The following is an 18,521-nucleotide window of genomic DNA, read 5'->3' as shown; positions in this document are numbered from 1 at the left end:
TCTCCTTCCAGGGCCTAGGATTCTCTTCCAAAAAGAAATCAATTTGTATTAATTAAAGTTTCTACCTTGTTAATAATGACAAGAGAAAAATTCTGAGATGCCCTGCATTAAATTACATGAGGCCGGGTGTGAGAGCAAAAGACAGAACTAGTCAAGCAGTTAGCAGCTGTCGGCCAACTAACAAAAGACTGCTCACATCCTGAATGCATGTTGGAGCTGGGAGCCAACCTCTAGGTGCCTATGAGCTAGACCCACCATATCCTGCATATGCATGAGCTTCAAGACTGTTGTTACAGTTGTCAAATTCCCTACCTACAGACTGCACCTGTCATAGAACTGACCCCACTTTGCCTTTTCCCCGCCCCTTTATCTGTAGCCAATGTAAATTCTTTCCAAACTACTTACATCTTTCTTCCCCAGATATGTTTAAAAGGTCCCATCAATTCCAGAATGGTGGACATGTTTTCTGTCCTGCTGCTGGTGGTTTAGACTTCCTTCCCTAGGATCTGGCCTTGTTTTGGCTAGCATGTGGCTCAGTAAATCTTTCTTTCAGAAAACCTCTCAGCTGCGAAAGTTTCTTTTGTTTGTTTAATAATAACTAAGTACGTCAGGAGTATTAACATTTTATAAGGCACCAAAGAAAAAGTATCTACCAAAAGAAATGAAATAGAATAAAAACTAAGAGCTGGGAGAAATGATCACTCAGCCTTCTCAGGTTTTGTTTGTGGTTGCTTTCACAAATGAGGACCCTAGTGAGAAGTTAATTGAGAGTTACTCGATTTCTTTACTCAGAGTGGCCTGTAGTGCTCTTTGCTATCATTAAAATAACCTTTTAGACCTCAGCCTCAAACCAGTAGAGGAAATACTCTTGGAAATCTAAATGTTTTCAGTCCTTTCAAACCATTCCACATTTGCAACCTCCTCCTCGGCCTATCCTAAAAGTGAGGCTGTGGGCTCTACCTCAGGTCATTAAGCCAGCTCCACCATGGGCTTGAAATCACAAGTGGTTTACCCTCTACCTACTTCCTATTTATTTTAATGTTGTTCCTCTCGTTCTAAAGAATCAGAAACCCTTTACAGCAGCTTCTCAAAGTTTACTGTACATTTGAAGCATCTGGGGATCTTATTAAAATTCAGATTTATATTCTGTAGGTCTGGAGTAGAGCTCCAGATTCTGCTTTTCTAACAGGATTGGAGGTGATGCAGTTGTAACTGATTAGAGGACCCCATTTCCCACTTTGGGTAGCCATGCGTAGTGATTACAGCTGCAGTATGTGTTGTGAACAGTGCTGCAGAGTTTCACAGCTAACTCCTGGGAAGCTGTAGGAGATAGTTTCATATGTGTTCAGATTATAAAATAAAATAAACAATAACAACAATAAAAGAAAATCCTAACCCTCTCCCAGTAGGTCAGATGATATGGTAAAAAAAAAAAAAAAAAACAAGGGGTACTAAATGGGGCTTTAAAAGAACTACTTGGCCCTGGCTGGTATAGCTCAGTGGACTGAGCGCAGGTCTGCGAAGCAAAGGGTCGCTGGTTTGATTCCCAGTCAGGACACATGCCTGGGTTGCAAGCTGGGTCCCCAGTAGGGGACACGTGAGAGGCAACCACACATTGATGTTTCTCTCCCTCTCTTTCTCCCTCTCTTCCCTTCTCTCTAAAAATAAATACATAAAATCTTAAAAAAAAAAACAACTACTTGTGCCCTGGCTGGGTGGCTCCTTGTTTGGAGCTCATCCTGTACCCCAGAGAGGGTCACATACCTAGGTTACAAGTTTGATCCCTGGTGGAGGCACCTATGAAAGCAACTGATACATGTTTTTCTTTCACGTTGATCTCACCACTCCCTCCCTCTCCCTCTAAAATCAATAAACACATCCTTGAGTGAGGGTTTAAAAGAAAAAAAAAACTATTTGTTCTCCTTCCTTGTATATCTTCGGGTGAAGATGTGAAAAAAAATTCAACTATTCATTCTTCCTTGTCACCACAGTGCCTCAGTCAGTCCTGGATTCCTGTCTCATCCTTCTAGTCAGCTCTTGGGTTTGCTCCTGTTCCTTTTCCCAACCTAGTGCCCATAAACACCCCTTTGTCGTCCTCATTCCTCCGGGTCCCACCTCTCCTTTCAGGATTCCACATTAACTCCTTATTGCCTACTTCATTTAATGCAATTACATTGACCAAATCACTTAACCTCTCTGTGCCTGTTCCCTTTTCTATTGTTAAAGCTTTCAGGGCTGAAGGTATTTCCAAAAGAAAGAGTTTATTGAGCCATGTGCTAGCCAGAAAAGCACCAGGTCGTGGGGCAGGAAGTGTAAACAAGCAGCAATGGAGAAGACTGCGTGTCCACCTTCGTGGTGTTGACGCCCTCCTGGAGCTGACGGGCTTTTTCACACATCCAGTGCGGGGGAGAAAGATGGAAGTCAGTTTATGCTGGCTGTAGATAAAGGGGGTGGGAGAGGGTGACGTGGGGCTAATTCTGGGAGTGGTTCATAGTCCGTAATGGAGAGTGTTTGTTCCTTTGGGTTGGTCACAGGGAACAGTTCAGAAAGTTCAGTGTAAGCAAGAAGCATTCTCCTGGTGGGTGATGCAGACCCTGGCCGGCAGGGTCCATGTTTTGTGGTAGCGATGAACAAATTTACAGGGGCTACAGAAACCCTGTGGAAAAAAGAGACAGCCACTCTCTCAGTGAAAGAAAGGACCCTGACCCTTTCCTAGACGGGCTTTTATTGCTTTTCTGGGCACATTACTTCATGGATGGTCCTCATTTACTATGCACATGGTCGCTTTAGGTGGTTACCTTTGACAGAAAACAAAGGAGAGGATGTTGCTAATTATATCAAAGAAGAAGGATATTTGCAAATGCAAAGGGAAAAGTGGTTAAACTGGTTATACTCACCCTTGGGAGGTTTAGCATAGATTTTAGGAAGTTACTTTAAAGATATGCAATAAACATTTGCTGCCTCAATTCAGGGTGAGGGAATATTAGCAAAAGCAAGCCTCATAGCAGCCTAGGTACAATGCAGGCCTGATTCCCCGCGGGAGAACCTATCCGTGGGTGTGGGTCCTGTGGGTTGGACCACACTCCCCACTGGCCTTCTTGAGTGAGGGCTGGGCTACATTTTCCACGTCACAAGAACAGTTCTCTATAGGTGGGCAGTGGCGCCTGGCTGTCCTCTTTAGATAATCACAGCAACAGAAGTTAATTCAGAGTTTCAACATAGCTCAGGAAGGTAAGCAGTACTTTGTTGGTTTTGCACTGCAGTTGTTAAGTGATTAACCTCTCTTGTCTCCGCCCCCATCCTTCTGCCAGCTGTATTTAATTTAGGACATCTCAGTATTTTTCTCCCTGACACTATAAAACAAGCCTGTATTAGATGAGCAGTCCCCAAGCCTGAGTGACCATCATAGTCATCTCAGGAGTGTTTAGAAACCATCGTCGTGCACACAAATGGGCCCTACCCCAGATCCACTCAGTACCATCCCCAGTGCGGAGCCTGGGGCTCTTACAAAACTGCCCCAGGTGACGTTCAGCCTCAGAACCACTGAAGTAAGTGATAATCAAGGTCTCTGCCCTTCCTAAAGTACCTCCGTTCCACTTCCACTTTGCTGTGCTGTTTTTAGGGGTTTTAAAGCATAATCTGTGTTTTCTCTGTAACATATGCCCTGCTTAGTGCCACCTTCATGAGGACGGGGACTTTGTTGTTTTTCTGTAGTGTCCCCCATTTCCTCCAGTGTTCGCCAGCAACATCCAGCACAACACCTGGCGCCCAGCAGGTGATAGTGAATGTTTACTGAGTGAGTTCCCCTCTCCCTTTTCCCAACTTAAACCTTGCCCTGCCTTCGGATCCGACTCCTGCAGCAACGTGAAGTGCTCCCCCAGGAGGAAGTGCTGCCTGTCTGTTCGCACCCTCACACATGGTCTCACAGGCGGCCTGTTCCCAGGGCCGAGTTGCTCAGTTTCGCACCCAATTAACACTTGTTTTATGTTGGCCACTGTTTCATTTGTCTCAGTTTTGTCTCTCCCACTAGAATCTGGGTTTCTTAAGTATAGCAAATATATTTTAATACTTATTTCTTCTTCCCCTTAATTCTGAGCTCAGAGTAGAAATTTAGGTCCTTAGGAGTCGCTTACAAAGCCTTCTGTGTTCCAGCCACACTGGCCTTCTGGCTTCTCCCCAACCGTACTGGGTATACGTCTGCCCGAGGGTCTTTGCTGGCGAGTTTTCCCCTTGATATTCATGACTTTTTCCCCTCACCCTCTTCAGGATTTGGCCAGCTCAGTTGGCTGGGCGTCCTCCCACAAACTAATAGGGCACAGGTTCGGTTACCAGACAGGGCACAAGCCTCGGTTGCTGGTTCAGTCCCCACATGGGGCGATGTTTCTCTCTTCCTCTTTCTCCCTCCCTTCCCCTCTCTCTGGATTCAGTAAAAGAAAAAAATTCTTTCAATGAAAATAAATTTGAAAAAAGACTTTGCTGAGATACTGAATAGTATCCTCTCTGTGAGTCTTTTGCGGACCACTGCTCGAGCATCCTAGCACTTCTCCCTTTTCTCCAGAGTGTTATCATCTTGTACCACACTGCATAACATTGATGTTGCCTCCCAGATGGCTTGGTTGTTTGGAGCGTTGTCCCATGCACCGAAAGATTGCAGGTTCGATCCTTGGTCCCTTAGTCAGTGTGTGTAGGGAAGGCAAGTGATCAGTGTTTCTCCCTCACATCGATGATTCATTCATTTTCTCTCCCCCTCTCTCCCTCTCTCCCCCTAAAGTCAATGAACACATCCTCAGGTAAAGATTTTTTTTTTAAAAACAATTCTTTATGAAAACAGGTTTTTTTGTTTAACACAAACCCTCTTTAGGCTTGTTTCTTTTTTCTTAAAGATTTTATTTATTTATTTTTAGAGAGAGAGGAAGGAAGGGAAAAAGAGAGGGAGAGAAACATCGATGTGCAGTAGCCTCTCACATCCACCCACTGGGGACTTGGCCCGCAACCCAGACATGTGCCCTGACTGGGAATTGAACTGGTGACCCAGTGGTTCGCAGGCTGGCACTCAGTCCACTGAGCCACACCAGCCAGGGCAGATTTTGTTTTATTCGATACCATATCTTTCAGTATCTAGAACAATGTCTGACATGGTATAAGCTATCAATAAATATTTGTAGAAAAAATAATAAATTGTGCTTAGTTCAGTTGCATATGTATCATGGCCGAGCTTCCTTGCCCAAATTTACACTCCCTCAGAGACTTCTGAGAACCTCCACAACCTACTAGTTGATGTCATATTTAAGAGACCATTCTGCATGGCGTGGGCCCAGCTCCCACTGGGAGATGCACAGGACCCACACCTACAGATAGGTTCTCCCATGGGTAATCAGGCCTGCTATGTGCCTAGGCCGCTTTGAGTCTTGCTCTTGCTAAAAAACTCCCTCACCCTGAATTGAGGACATTTACTGCAAAATAACTTCCTAAAAACCATGCTAAACCTTCCAAGGATGAGTGTAACTGGTTCAACCACTTTTGCCTTTTCATTTGCAAATATCCCTCTTCTGTGATGTGATTAGTAGCATTGGCTCCTTTGTTTTCTGTAAAAGGTAACCACCTAAAGCGAACCTGAGCATATTAAAGAGGACCATCATGTAATGCACCAAGAAGCCCAATAAAGGCAGGTCACGGCAAGGGCCAAGGCTTTTGCTCCCCTTGAGAGAAAAGCCATGCTGTCCCTTTTCCTCCACCGGACTCGGTAGTCTGTGTGAATGTTTCATTTCATCCATAATGACCCGGACACTGCGGGCTGGTGTGTGCATCAGTCATACTCTGCCACTGTCTACAAGATTCTGTTGACTATGTCTTTAAACTTGTCTACCCCTGTTTTGGAGTAATTGTTAGAAATAACCTCTGTGGTCAGTTGAGAAGTCAGGCAGAGAACTAAGTTGCAAAGAATCAGCATTCCTGCACCAGACTGACCTGCTGGCCCATTTTCTAGCTCTGTGACTTTAACAAGTCAAGTCTCAGAGCCCCAGTTTCATCAACAGATGGGGTAGATTTGAGGATTAATTAAGATGTAAAGTGCCAGCCACATAAAAGGACCATAGTAAATGTTAGTTCCTTTCTCTGTAACTAAGTATCAAATGAGCAAGATTTCTCCCTTTTGAAATGTCCCTTGGTAAAGTGAGAAAATTAGTTCATCCTGTAACTCAAAGTAACGGGAGGTCTAATTTACTTCAAAGCAGTGTACTAAATGTTTGTTCTTAAAAGGTTTTGTTAATGTTTTTATAATTTCTCCATAAACATCTTATAATAATAACAACAATTATTTTTATATTTATGTGTGTATATTCTCCTTTGCTTCTACACTCTGCTTGTATGATCTCCTTTACCTACCACTTGTATAATTCCTCAAGCCCAGGAGTCACCCACAACTTTTTACTTTTTTCTTTCCCACCAAGCCTAATCACTCCTTAGTTCTTGCTCATGGTCCCTCCTTGACGTTTTTCATTCTGTTCACTGTTGTCTGTCTATCCCAGCTGCCTCTGCCGTAGTCAAGGCCTGAAGTCACAGACCACTCTCCTCCCGCTGTCTAGACCTTTCCAGTTCAGTCTCCACTCAAGAGACAAAATCATCTTTTTGTTACATTCCTCTGGTTAAAACCTGTGAAAATAAATGGCCACACTAATGAGAATGAACAGAGGCTGTTTATTCAAAGCTTGTCCTTAGAAAGAGTGTCAGCCAGGTTTACTTGCATTTGGCAGAGACTGAGACAGGCAGAGAAGTTTTATAGTGAAAAGGGGGAAGGCTTCTAGTTTGCTCTGGTTGGAGGCAGTTGCCATGGGGAAGCCAGAGGTGAGCCAGCTAGAAGCAGGGCATTCTATATGATTGAATAGGGGAGCACATTTGGCTTTTTCTGGGTTCCAATTGGCAAATGAGGGGGCAAAAAATAGGGATTCTGGCAGTCATGAACCAAATCCTGACTTTTCTGAGCCAAATGCTGCAGAAACTGTGGTTTGGCGCCCCAGGTTGGTTGCTGCAGAGGCTGTGGGCCATAGTTCCACTGCCATGCAGCCTGGCCATTGTCTGTCCACATATCCAGTCCTTCACACCATTCAATAGCTTCTGAAGATCTTTCGCATAGCATACAAGGCCTTTTGTAAAATGGTGTTGTTAATAATAGTACCTACCTCTTATAATTTAATTAGTAAATACATGGAAAGTGCTTATAACTGTTCCTGGAAGCAGATGTTGTCTAAGTGTTAGCTATCACTGTCATTGTCATTGTCATTATTTGTGATTTGACCTTTGCTTCCCTCATCAGCAGCATCTGTACCACTGTCTCCTGCACTCTCTCACGTACTGGGTGACTCATGGACCCGTACTGGGTGACTCATGGACCCTCTAAATGCCATCTTTCCTCTTGCCACCAGGCTTTCACAGGCACCACTGCCTCTGCCTCCACCCATCACACCTTCCGTTCCTCCCACAAATCCTACTTCCTCTCGCCTCTGCCTGCAGATTACATTTTCCGAAGCTGTCCCAGATTCCCTCCCCTCCTCCCCTTGCCATTCTGTGCCTCTTCTGCGTGCTTCCAGAGCACACCGCTCAGCATTTGTGAAACATTTTATAGTATGGTATCTCTAGACCTGCATCTCATGCCAGACTGGTACCTGCTCGAGATCAGGGCAATGTGTTCCCCACGCCCAGCACGGTTTCTAAAACACGGAAGGAAGCAGACGATAAGAGAGGGAGGGAAGGAGGGCAGGAAGAAATCTTCAAAATATAATATATGCCAAGCAAGTAAAACACGGAGTAACACAAAGTGGTACTCCAAGATAAATCTAAGCGGAATCTATGCTTTAATCTTTACTACTCTCTGTTTCTTGTGAGAGTTATACCTGCTCAGTAGGAGGAAAAAAAATCTAATAATACATATAGGTATTTAAAGGAAAATCATGTATTGAACTTTCATTTTAATATCCCTCCCAACCCTCAAAACCAATATTGCAGAGAATTAGAAAATAAAAACTCCCTAGGAACACAGAAGGAAAAGAGAAAGGACAACTGAGGAAGTGACAGATGCTGCTGTTAAATACCCAAACCTTAAGGGCAAAATTCTGTCTGCAGAGTTGTTGGTGACAGTAAATTTAACAATCTAAACAATTTAATAGTGAAGTGTAACCATTTTTATGTTAACCATAGTATCAGGTATACAAAAGTATTTAGGAAATCCTTTTTGATTGTTAATTTTTAAAGTAAAAGTCATTTTGAGTAAATAAATTCATTCTGATACTTATTCTGCAGACTTAAAGTCAGATTGCTTAACTGAAAACTTTTTTAAAGACATTTTTAAAGGTCAGAATATATGCTTTTGTAATTGTGAAAGGAAAGGAAATTCTAGACCTAAAGAGGAATAATGACTATGTAGAAATATAGAAATGTGTTTATTATAGATTTAAAAGTCAGAAAGTATAATGGTGTTAACATTAAGTGAAATTGTGTAGTGTATTTATACATGTAAATAAAACCCAAATAATAATAAAAATAATATGTAAAAATATATAAAACCAGAAAATAACATAAAAATAAATATAGGTATATTTAGATGATAGGAATAAGTAGGGTTTTTTCCCTTTTGAATATTTTTTTGTATCATCATTCCATCATCTTTTTAAATGGATATTTTCAAATAGAAGTAAATGTGAAAGGAGAGCTGACAAGAGGAAGGAAAAAAGGAGATTGGGAAAGCTTAATTCATATAAGAGGAGTAAGCAGTTTTGATACAACATTTTAATTAAAAAGAAACATGTTATATAAGAAAGCATTGATCCCCTAGTTAAATATAGGCAAAACTATTTAGAATTTTTGGACTTATGTATTGTCTTAAATACTTAAACTTTGTGTTTTTTTTAAGTTGTATTTTATTGATTATGCTATTACAGTTGTCCCAATTCTCCCCCTTTGCCCCCCTCCACACAGCACCCCCCACTCCCTCAGACAATCCCCCACCATTGTTCATGTCCATGGGTCATGTGTGTAAGTTCTTTGGCTACTCCATTTCCTACACTGCACTATACATCCCCATGGCTATTCTGTAACTACCTAATGTACTGCTTCACCCATTCCCCGACGCCCCCATCCCTTCTGGCCACCATCAAGAGATACTTAAACTTTGGATGATAGCTCCTCCTGTTTCCTTCCCTGCTTACCTATAATTAACTTTGTTTATTTTTCTTAAAGATTTTGTTTATTTACTTTCAGAGAGAGGGGCAGGGAGGGAGAAAAGAATGAGAGAAACATTAATCAGTTGCCTCTCACACTCCTCACAACTGGGGACCCGGACCACAACCCAGGCATGTGCCCTGGCCAGGAATCCATGGCCCCTTGGTTTGCAGGCTGGCACTCAATCCACTGAGCCATAGCAGCCAAGGCCTACAATTAACTTTGTATGCTAGGCCCAGTGTTTGGTGCTGAGGATGCCACAAAGCAAGTCTTGGCCCCCAAGGGAGTTTTGGGGCAGGGGGTGGTGGGGAATAAATACGTTAACCATCTTAGAACAACACTGATGGGAAATGTAATGTATACACTTAGGGTGCTGTGGGAGCACAGAGGAGGGACATTTGTTCTCTCCTTTTTTCATTCCTTGGGGAAGTGACACTGAGCTGTGTCCTGAAGGACTGACATGTGGGGGTTAACTGAGGAGTGGAAGAGGACTGTAACAATGTGAATGAAAATAGTGGAGGGGGTGAGAGGCATTCATGGAGAGTCATTGACTGGCTTTGTTCAGATTTGAGTTTTATTAACCTTACCACAAGATAGAGAGAGAGTGATGCTGAAAAGTATGAGAGTAGGTGGAGGCAGGGAGAAGGCAAGAAAGCAATTGGGCAAGAATGAGCATTGAATAAATCAGTAAGAGGGAATGGACTCAAGAAATATTTAAGATGTAAACTGTATAGAACTTGAAGGTTCCTGTTTTCAGTGTGGATCACTAAGAATGCTGATACCAACTGAGAGGGGGATACTTAGTTCAAGAAGGTGATCCCTACCTGTAGTATAGAAGTTAGTCTTGTGCATGTCTCATAGGTAAACTCAGTGTGATGTATATGCATGAAATGTGTAATATGTATGAAGAGGATCATTTTTTTCTCTCTTCATACGCAGTGCTATTATTCCAGATGCTCTCTTGGGCCTTTTGGGACCAGTGAAATTTAAAGATATTAACATTATAAAGTAATGCTAGAATTCAAGAGAGTTTTGTTTTTTTTTTAATTCCAAAATTTATTCACTCCAGTAAGGGCTCATCTGCTTTTCATTCTCCCCTCTATCTTTTTATCATAAGATATTTAAATTGCCAAGGAATAAATAATTACATATGAAAATTGTGTGTTTGATGTAATTTCTTGATTTGTCATTGTTTAGAATACTAAGAGTGGTATGTCTTTCAGGGTGCTTTAAAGCCTACGGACCTAAGTCGGATTACCAAACTGCTTGAAGAGACCGGCAAAGTAAGTTTTGAGAGAAAATATCTCTGCTATGTCACTTATAAACTGTGATTGCCCTGAAAGGTAACATGCATTCTCCCTGAAATAAGTCTGAGTTCTCTCCTCTTGAAAACATCTAAATAGTATCTGTTTTATATTCAAGGACTGTTTAAATTTAGTATGAACGTATTTAACCTGGCAGGGAGGGTGGAAGAGGAGAGTAGATTCAGGTTCGTGAGATGGACAAATCCATGGTGGATAGAAACTGAAGGAACCGTAAGAGTAGCGACGACTCAGCTAGCCTCTGCGTTTGCTTGTTCAAGTACTCTGTGGGGGGCGAGGGCAGAAGAAGAACATGAGGTCCTACTTAAGTTGTTCTGACATGAAATCAGGACATGTATACATACTCATAGTTGCTCATAGGTTATTTTGAGAGAATTCTCACGTAGAATGTTATGAAAACAAAATTATTTTAGATTGAGACTCAAAATTAAGAGTCTGAGCGTTGGGAAAAAGGAAAGTAAATGGACGTGCACAAACGCTCCCACACCACAGCCCTGCCGTCACCCAGGGACTGACCAAGAGCCTGCACACCGCATGCACTCTAGGGATACCGCAGGATGGCGATTGCGTGTGCTTAGTGGGTGGGACGCGGGTTGGCAGTGGTAAAGCTGATCAGAACACAACAGAACAAAACAAAACAAAACAGTGCCCTGTGGTTAGCAGGCAAACCACAAAATTTTAGCTGACAAAATTTTAGTCATTGTTTTAACATTTTTCTGTCTCTGCATTTTTACATGGAAAAAGAAAACACATAAAAATAATAACTCTATAAGAATTTACCTTTTTCTGGCTCTGTTTCTTGTGAAAGTTATTTTTAATTGTGCTCATATGTGCATTTTTATAAAAAAAACACCTACTAGTTGTTAGTAAGGATAGGAAAAAAAGGTATAGAAAATGCCACAGCCTCTTATGAACAATTTAAGATTAAAAGGACAGAAGTGATTCAGTCATGAAAAGATGTCAGTGTATAGAGTTTTGTTCTGTTTTAATTGGCTGAGGCTGTTTGGTTTGCACCAGTGCACTGGGCATATTTTAGAGGTTAAAAATACAATTTATGGAGTCAGGTTGCCAAATTTGACTCCTAACACCACCACTTACTATCTGTTTGATTTTGAACAAATTCCTTTGGGTTTCAGCTTGAGGTTCTTGACAATAGTACTTTCCTAATAAGGTTGTTTCGGGGAGGGGTGTGTATGTGTGGTGCCTGAGTGGTGCGTGGCACAGAGAACCGCTCAACATGCTTCAGGTGCTGTTAATACCATTTCTGGAAACAATTGCTGCTCTTATGTTAATCTAGTTTTAATTTGCAATGTCCTAACTACATTTGAATGGTAGTTTATTTTTACCTTCACTGTTTCAGGAAACAGTTTATAATTTGATAATTTTAATGTCTGTTTTCTTTTTACATTAATGAAAACTTTTAAAATCTCAACAATAGCACAGAAAAACTAAAACAGATCATTTGTTTTAGGATGATTTAGAAGAAAAACAACTTAAATGTGTGAAGAAACTGGTGCAATATTATCAGAATGGATTTGTATCCTTTACACTCTGGAATGGGAGAATTTTTATTAGAAAATGTATTTGTTTCCTATTGCTGCTGTAACAAGATACCACAGAGTTCCTTAAAAGAACATAATTTATTGCCTTATGGTCTAGAGGTCAGATTCCAAAATCACCTTCACTGGGCTCAAGTTAAGGTGTTACTGGGGCCTGTTCCTTTTGAAGGTTCCACAGGACTGTTCACTTGCTTGCCTCTCTTGGCTTCTAGGGGTGGCCTGCATTCCTTGGCTCCCGGCCCCTCCCTCAGAGTGTCAGCGCTCCCACCTCCGCTTCTGCCCTCACATTTTCTTCCCGGGCAGTCTCCTGCCTCTCTCTTTTCTGTGTAAGGACCCTGTGATTATATTGGCCCTACCTGGATAATCTAGGGTAACTTTCCCATTTCAAGGTTTTTAACTTAATTACTGAAAAGTCCCTTTGCCTTGTAAGGTCACATTCACCAGTTCTGGGGATTAGGTTGCAGGCGTCTTTGGGCACGCCATTATTCTGTCTCCCACAGCAAATATATAACATGTTTTGTGTTTTTACAAAACTGTGTTTTTTGTTTAGCAGAAAATGTAAAATTGAAGAAAACAGTTCAATGCAGCTAACTCTGTACAGATAATGTCAGTCCTATAAACTCAAAGAGACCATGGATGTATGTAGAAGAGCCAAGTCAGTCTTGTTTCCACCAATGTACTTCAGTTTTATACTGTTAATAAGCTTCTCAACTCCTCCGCCCTTATAAAATGGGGACAGCAGCACTTCATGAAATCATTAGGAAGACCAGATGAGATCATGTGCATGCAAGTGCTCGATAACCTGCAAAACATTACATAAATATATTATCCCTAAAAAGCATACCACCCTGACCAGAATATGGGGAAACTTAGGTGTCTCAAAACTAGGATGCTTAAGATCCACTTCCTTGTTGGGTGGCTGCTGCTGCTGTTCTAACCTTTGCATGTAAATGCTGTTGTAACATGCAATAAAACTGCCACAGGAGACCATCACTTTCTGTAGTCATCTTGCCACAGGCTGGTAACATACAGTTTCAGGACTGGCAGAGTTCCATAGGCAGGGAAATGCGCCTTGTAATTTTAACTGTTTTCTTGCCTTATTTTAGCCTTGTTTTATATGAATTTGTTGGGTCAGTCGGGTACCTGAGGGCTTGTGGATGGATATCAAGCACTATTTACTAGTAGCCAAGAAAGTCTGCTGGCAAGTGACTTCTTTCCCTCCTTTAATCATCACTTTTTCTCTTTGGGTTGAAGAACAGGAAATGGCTCTGTTTCTGAATGTCTTTAGTCGGCTGGCTTCAGAGGTCATAAAACTTAAAGCAAAGATTTGTTAGAAAAGTATCTTGGTCACTTCTCTAGGAATTTAACAGAGGTTTGTATCCAGCTCTCTCATCTTTTCCTAAGATGCTCCTAGAAAGAGACTGGAAGTGATAGGATTCGACCAAGAAGTGCCAGGCACAGCTCCCATGTTCCCTTAGCTGTAAAACAAAATCTACAAAATTTGTCTATGTACCAACTGGGTTCTTTAAATAGGTAAAATAAAAGGTGCTTTTCCCTGAACATCTACAGTCAGTACATTTTGCTTTCATACTAGTTTTAAATGGAATAAAATCTCAACCAATTTAAACCTTAAAAATGAGAAAGTGCATCTGAGTAATATTAATAAAATGACTAAGAAAATGTAAGGTAGGTTTGGGTTGCTTATTCGAGAGCAGTTAGTGTTTTGCAGGAGTGGGTGGAGATAAGGGATAAGATTGAGCTATTAAGTTAATTTTTTCAATGTGGTATTACTCATGGCCAATAGTAAGTTATTGCTCAACTGACTGGTGTACTAGTTGATAATCAAATTCTAAAAGTGTCATGAGAGGAGAAAAAAATATATATATATTTTAAAGATTTTATTTATTTTTTATTTTTTTAGAGAGGGAAGGGAGGAAGAAAGAGAAACACCAACGTGCGGTTGCTGGGGACCGTGGCCTGCAACCCAGGCATGTGCCCTGACTGGGAATCGAACCTGCGACACTTTGGTTCGCAGCCCACACTCAATCCACTGAGCTATGCCAGCCAGGGCTGAGAAAAAAAATATTTTGAGTAAGAGGTTACTAAGACAAAAATTAAATAATATTCCTTAAAAAATACAGTTCTAACTTTTCCCTGTTAGTCTTCAAAATTAGTGTAATTAAAATAGTATCAACCACATTGAACAAAATAGGAATTCTGTGGACTTTCCTGGCATAAGTGCTATAAAGAATATGTTAATACAAATATTATTAATTTTATTTCTTAACTAAAGATATTGAAGCCCCTAAGGGATGTAGCACAGATATTTACAATTCTGAATCTGTGTGCAGGAAAAATTGAAAACCAGCCCTGTTTTATAGAACCTGCACATGATATTATAAAATTATGTCGGTAAGTTGTATTTCTTTAACTTTATTTTATATTAGCATGCAGTATTTTATTACATTTTATTTTGTATTACAAAGATATTATGCATATGGTGTAGCAAAGTGATGCAGAACTCAGAACCTTCACTTGACCACTTGATTCCAGCAGCTGGTGTTTCAAAGTAGTCAGTTTTATTGTAGTCTGAGACCACACTAGTCACAAGAGACTAAACTGTAAGTACATTAAAATGTTTTTTCATAATAAATTTCTCTCACAGTAATGGTAAATATGAGATAAAACCAAGAAATTATAATATTTTTAGAAAATCTTTGAGAAATTTTATGGACAATACTTAATAGTTTTGGTTCAGTTTTTTTCCTCTCTTTAGAAAATTTGACTCTCAAAGATGTATTAGGTCCTGATTCCTGTTTATTTTTCCAAATTTGAATGAAGAATAAAATGTCAACAATTATTTTTGATATATTTTTTAAATGTTAAAGGGCAGAATTATAAAATTAATATGTGCCCTATCCTCTGCATTAATGTTTCTTCCAGCCATTTGAGGGAACTAGGAATATCTCTGCTACCTTGCTGCCACATAGTGGCTAATCAATATATTTATTAAAATATCTGTTTTTAGTTTTCAATATGATTTAGTAGAGGAAATTTCTTAAAATAGAAATAAACCTTCCTGACAATTTAATCTTCTAAACCTTTCTACTAATTTAGCTTTTTAAATAGTGTTCCTTTTAATATGCAAATAATATTGGTAAAACTGTATATATAGTAGGTTTTAACTAACACTTTTAAATTTAGCAGCAATAATATTTAAAATTTTATAATTACATTTAATGTTTCTGATATCTGAACAAAACAGTCAAAAATAACTTATTGAATACCTTTACCATGCCTTTCTTTTTATTTTTTTTAAAGATTTTATTTATTTATTTTTAGAGAGAAGGGAAGGGAGGGAGAAAGGGAGAGAAACATCAATGTGTCGTTGCCTCTCATGCACCCTCTACTGGGGACCTGGCCTGCAACCCAGGCATGTGCCCTGACTGGGAATCGAATCAGTGACCCTTTACTTCACAGTCTGTTGCTCACCATTGAGCCACACCAGCCAGGGCCCATGCCTTACTTTTTAATAGAGACCATGAAAAATAAAGATATAAATTATTGCTCTGGTGCTTTCAAGGAACTTTAATGTATAAATTGGAAATTATTATATTATGTGAGATCATATAACATTTTCAAATTTTGAGGCTGTACAAGAACACCAGGTTTTTAAGGATAACTTCCAATATCAGTGTTCCTACAGAGCTCCATCAAGAACTAGTTTTCTGTGAAAGCTGTGACTAAGCATTTCACCGCTAATATGACAGACCTTTTGAATTACACTCTTTCCTTTCCTTTATATTTTATTATTATTCATAATATTTCATTTTTTCTACTTCCCTAATTTCTGCTTTTTTTCCTGCATTTCTCCATACCTCACCTTCACTTGATTCCCTTTTGAAGACATTTTTAGGAGATAAAAACATTGAAAATAAAAAATAAATAAAGTCTTTTTGTTTCAGCCTATCAGTAGTATGCTTTTCCACTGCATGGGAAGTAAAATGCTAATTTTTTTCATAAGTTTTGGGAAAAAACTCTTCTGATGCTTTATCTTTTAGGTTATTCCCTTTGATAATGACGGAAAAGGTTTGAGGACAAGTAGAACTAGTTTTTAGAGTTTTAACAGTGAGTTGGATAATGAGTAATAAGTTATTTGTTTCAAATGAAGAATTCTAACAAACACTTGTAATGAACCTCTGTGGCATTTATAAAATTGTAATTTTCATAGCTTGCCCTTGAAATATCTTTCAGTACCAAATGGCTTATAGTCTGTCCAGAAGGTATCCAGTTATGTAATACAAAAAAATAGAGACATTTACTGAAGAAGATACAAGATACAAGAAACACTGTACAGAGGACAATGACACCTCAGTCCCCTTCAAAGTAGGCCCCTTGGGACCTTACACAGTTCTCCCAATTGCCATCAACTGCCCGGTTGTATTTTCCCGAATCCCATCGATGGTCTGAAATCTCTTCCCTTTCAAAGTTGATTTAGTTTGGGGGAAAGCCAGAAGTCACAGGGCACCAAATCTGGGCTTAGGGGCTGAGTCACCTGGGTGATTTGATGTTTCACCAAAAGTTTTACATAAGACACATGAGCAGGTGAGTTGTGATGAAGCTGCTAATCACTTAGCTGTGATTTTCAGAATCATCCGAATACTTTCTGCATTTTAGGAAAGGTCAGGCTTAATGCAAAATTTGATGCAGATTCATTTCTCTATACACAAGTCATTTTGAATTCAACAGCAACACACTGCACATGCTCACTCAATGGCGTCTGTCGCCCCCATTGACTAGTACAGTGAAGTCATCGTTGTTCACACATGCACATTCCAGTCCACTCTCCTTGGCCGCCAGCTTATATTGATGTGGTGCAAACCATTCTCCCCACCCCCCACCGCCCATTCTTGTTATATTAACAATGGCTGGATTTTTTCAGGACAGACTATATGTACAAAAATAAATGAATATAAAATCTCCACATGTGTTCTAAATTCTGCTTTTAATCACTTGGTTAGTTTTTCTTGAAAAACATTAATTAAAAGTCCTATATATAGAATATATTATATCTTATATCTTCAAAAAATAGTATAAAGCCTCAAATTTTAAACTCATGAAATGCCAAAATATTTTGCTGTATATATTATATTAAGAGCTTTTATCTTTCCTTTGACATTTAGACTAAGGACCTAGGTTCTCGAGTGCCTTATATTTTATTATTTGTAAATTATTTTCAAATAACTTTGGTTATAGTAACTGTGAAATGTGATTCTAATATAATTAATATTTCTTAACTTTAATTTCTTAGTGTCTCAAAAAAGTATATCTGTTATTTTGTGGACAATAACTAATCCAGTTAATAAGGGAAAAGTTACTTCACTTTACGAACAAATAGGCCATTAATATATTAACTATAGTATCAAAAATTTCAGAAGAATCCTTGAACAGCTTTTAAATTATAGGTAAGCCTAGATCTGTGATTTCTTTTAGATTATCCAATGTCTTCCTAATTTTGATAGAAGTACACCTATATTCCCTTATTATTTTGCCTTCAGAGAGAAAGAGGATTTTTAAGTTTTTTATTTATACAGTGTTGCAAGATGGCTTTCTTAACCCTTGTCCATCTCTCTTCATTTTTAGAAACCTATTTTATTTTGGTTTTTTGGACAGTTACATAGAAACACAAAAAATTTTTTGATAGTTGTCAGTTCCCCAGGACTAAAGAACAGAACATTATTCTCATTTTATTCTTTAGAAAATACATTTTTCCATACTTTGCAAATTGTGCTTTGATTAAGAACTTTGTGAGACCTAACTTATACATTCTTTATTCTTATTGAAGCTTGCCATTTTTGAAAAAGAAAGTATCAGATGAAATAACATATGCTGAAGATACTGCTAATTCAATCGCGCTTCTGGGTAAGTTGAGATTTTCTTACAATGGAGTATTGTAACATAACAGGTCTGATTAACAAGACAAAAATATCTCTCACTGATTTACTAAGATGTAGTCTCTTTTCTTGTTTTCTGGTTGGGAATTAATCATAGTATGCTTGGTGATAATTTTTGTATTGTTTTCCCCTCCGGTGTTGTATAATACTACCACCAAGATTCTGTGTTCCTTAATATAAGGACTGGAGATGCTTCTGTGCACTTATTTTCCTTCAGTTACTTAGTTGATAAAATATTTGTTACCTTTTTTTGTAAATTAGAAGTGTGTGTCTCAATAATCACAAAATATTTTCAACTTTGAACTCTAATAATTGCTAGAATTGTCGAGAGCCAAATTGTTCAGTAAATAACCTAAAATTTAAAATAAAATCATAAAATGGTAGAACATTAACAACTGGAGCATAATATAACATAAAGATGAAAATGCTTGTATTTTGTATTCAAACTATGAAAAAAATATAAAACAGCAGGT

At 39.2% G+C, this 18,521-nt stretch overlaps 1 protein-coding gene across 2 annotated transcripts in view; it reads left to right on the top strand.

Annotated features, from left to right (window-relative positions):
* Positions 1-18,521, top strand: part of CFAP69 (cilia and flagella associated protein 69) — a 72,985-nt gene that overhangs the window by 5,058 nt on the left and 49,406 nt on the right. For both annotated transcript variants that reach the window (XM_045828024.1, XM_045828023.1), the window contains exons 2-5: positions 10,437-10,496; positions 12,007-12,072; positions 14,397-14,506; positions 17,940-18,016. In XM_045828024.1, the coding sequence (XP_045683980.1) occupies positions 10,437-10,496; positions 12,007-12,072; positions 14,397-14,506; positions 17,940-18,016 (313 nt within the window). The remainder of the gene's footprint in view (positions 1-10,436; positions 10,497-12,006; positions 12,073-14,396; positions 14,507-17,939; positions 18,017-18,521) is intronic.

The sequence above is a fragment of the Phyllostomus hastatus genome, unplaced genomic scaffold (genome assembly GCF_019186645.2).
Source record: "Phyllostomus hastatus isolate PE091 unplaced genomic scaffold, TTU_PhHast_1.1 phas_scaffold_78, whole genome shotgun sequence".
NCBI lineage: Eukaryota > Metazoa > Chordata > Mammalia > Chiroptera > Phyllostomidae > Phyllostomus > Phyllostomus hastatus.
This window is presented reverse-complemented; position numbering and strand designations above follow the sequence as displayed.